Source organism: Galeopterus variegatus, unplaced genomic scaffold (genome assembly GCF_000696425.1).
Source record: "Galeopterus variegatus unplaced genomic scaffold, G_variegatus-3.0.2 Scaffold2913, whole genome shotgun sequence".
Lineage (NCBI taxonomy): Eukaryota > Metazoa > Chordata > Mammalia > Dermoptera > Cynocephalidae > Galeopterus > Galeopterus variegatus.
Genome location: NW_007729024.1, coordinates 233717 through 236622, shown reverse-complemented (window position 1 = coordinate 236622; position 2906 = coordinate 233717). Strand labels below are relative to the sequence as shown.

General features: G+C 28.8%; 1 protein-coding gene across 1 annotated transcript in view; it reads right to left on the bottom strand.

Annotated features, from left to right (window-relative positions):
- Positions 1 to 2906, bottom strand: part of LOC103599321 (protocadherin-15) — a gene marked incomplete at both ends in the record, with an annotated part of 204472 nt that overhangs the window by 15263 nt on the left and 186303 nt on the right. Inside the window, one exon of the mRNA XM_008583428.1 lies at positions 758 to 1063. Coding sequence (XP_008581650.1) covers positions 758 to 1063 — 306 coding nt within the window. The remainder of the gene's footprint in view (positions 1 to 757; positions 1064 to 2906) is intronic.

The following is a 2906-nucleotide window of genomic DNA, read 5'->3' as shown; positions in this document are numbered from 1 at the left end:
ATGCTGATTTATGGGCCAATCTAACCTACTAAATCAAAATGTCTATAGTATCTGGTAATTTGTAGTTGACAACCAAAACAAACACAAAAAAAATCTTGGCCATGGAGATACTATTAAAAAGGAGAATCAGACCCCTGGAAGATGCCTGCTGTGTATTGAATGTGAAAAACAAAAAATACTACAGAATAATGGGTATAACAATATCTCTAAAACATAATGGGAATGATATCTGTAAAATATAAGGAGAACTTACATATATGTATGTGTGTATACATATACATATGTGGTATATACGCATATACCCCCACACATGCATATTTACATATAAGTAAATATTTGTTTGATATTTGTGCGAGCACAAAGATAAATGTGAAAGAATACACATAAAAATTTAATACCAAATACTTTGGAGGCACCACATGAAAGATTGTTAACTTTTGCTTTATAGACTATTGTCAATTGTTAAATAAATATGCAGCATTACCTTTGCAAATAAAAAAAAAAACGTATTAAATCCTGTTGTTTTATTTCTTACAAATGCACCTTTTTTCCCCTTATTTTTTGGGATATGCCTAAAGTAGGGTTGTCACATAAAATAAAATGTCATATATGAGACATACTAAAATTTGTTCATTGTTTATTTGAAAATGAAATTTAACTGGGTGTGTTGTATTTGGATTTGCTAAATTTGGTAACCCTATCCTAATGGCTAATTTTATAATGCAAAATGTATCTAATTAATGCTTCTTCCACACACCTCTATTTTAAGAAAGGTAGTCCCAGCTGGCAAATTCTCTTCAACAACAACTGTGTATGTTGAGTTGGTGAACACAGGACTATTATCATCAATATCCAAAACCTTGATGGCCAGTGTTAGAGTTGAATGACGAGGGTGTATTGCTCCATCGGTTGCCACAACCACAAGTTCATAGTAGTCTCTGACTTCTCTGTTAAGCTTCACTGCTGTGTAAATGCTCCCATTGGATGTGATGCGAAAAAGATTATTGAAGTTACCCAGACTGTAGTGCACTTGGCCATTTATTCCAGCATCAGGGTCTGTTGCCTAAATAAAATGAAAAGAATTCACATAGTAAGTTTTGTTATACTGCTGATAAATGTAGCCTTACCAGTAAGGGATAATTCATGAATTCTGACATTTTTTAAACATTCATTTTTTCTCTAAGGAGAAAATTTAAAAGATCATGACAATGCAATGCAAAGTTTAAAACATGAAAAGAAATATACTGCATATAAATTAATATTCTTCATTCCAAATGAGCATAACATAAATTGCTAATTTCTTTAGCAATAACAGTATTATGATAGAAAATTCATATTATGAAAATTTTCAGGTATTATTAATTTTTAATATATTTTGAATTCTAATGAAAAAACATTTAGGCTTTGATTAATTTAACATAATTTATTGAGTGGCATTTTAACATTCTGTAGTTGTTTTATGTTTAAGTGCCTTATATATTTTCATCTTTATATAGCTCAATAATAATATTTGTTATATTATTTTTATAACAAATAATATTTGCTATATAAACAATACTTATAAATATTATCTTATTTAATTTTCAGGATGTTCTTATGAGTAAATATCATTGGTCCCATTTTACAAAAGAGAAAACTGTGGCTTATGGAATTTAATTATATTGCTTAGGGTTACACAAGAAATAAATATGTCATAAATGCCACGTGTTCTCACTCATATATGGAAGTTAAAAAAATTGACCTCATAAAAGTAGAGAGTATAATAGTTGTTATAGATGTTTGAAAGCATGGGAGGAGGGATAAGGAGAGGTTGGCCAACACATACAAAGCCCCCTCTTTCTTCCACCTCCAACTGCTCTGCAACATGTTAGAATGTAAAAATAATAATAATATTAATAAATAAATAAATTTAAAAATGAAACATGAGTAATAGTAAAAAAAAAAAAAAAGAATTACAGCTAGATTGGAAGTTCTAATGTTCTAAGGCACTATAGGGTCACTATCGTTAACAATAATTTATTGTATAATTTCACATAGCGAGAAGAGAAGATTCTGATTGTTCCCATACAAAGAAATGCCAAAGTTTGAAGTGATAAATATGTTATTTACTCTGATTTGATAATTACACATTGTATACATAGATCCAAATTATCACATTGTATCCCATACATATATACAATTATGTGTCAATTAAAAAATAATAATTAAAAAATAAATAAAAGATAATACAAAAAAGACAGGAATATCTCAGTGCCCCAGTTCTTAGTGAAATACCTCACATATAAAACTATTTAATAAATATTTATGGAATTAATGAATGTTATAGTAAATAAATGTATGGAACTGACATTTGAAACTATATCTCTTCCAAAAGCCAAATGGAAATAAAAGCACAGTAACTATAAAGTATCTGCAAATGGCACTTCTTTAATATTAGCACACAGATCTCCAAATCGTAACTCAGAATTGTTGAGAATATAATATATGTATATTCAGTGAAAAATTTGTCACATAAAATCACTTTGAATCAAATAAAACAAGTGAATTTTGAGTAAATATTTGTCCAGTGGAATATTACAATAATTAATCTTATCTAAAACTCAATTGCGATACAAATTATAATTCTCACTATCAAATACTGTACATTTTGTGTTAAATAGTTCTGTTATTTTTCTTCAAAGAAACTTGAATAAATCTTAGAAGCTGTAAAATATTATATTATTATGCCCCAAACTATCATTTAAAAAAGGAAGGAAAACAAGCCAAGTGTCTAGGGACACAATAATCACTGGATATCCACAATTCTGGAATGCAACATGATGTATTTTAACAGCACCTATGCCTCCATATATCCAACTTTACAAACACTGATGAGGCATGTAGTGTAGGGTTGTTGAATGCTTATG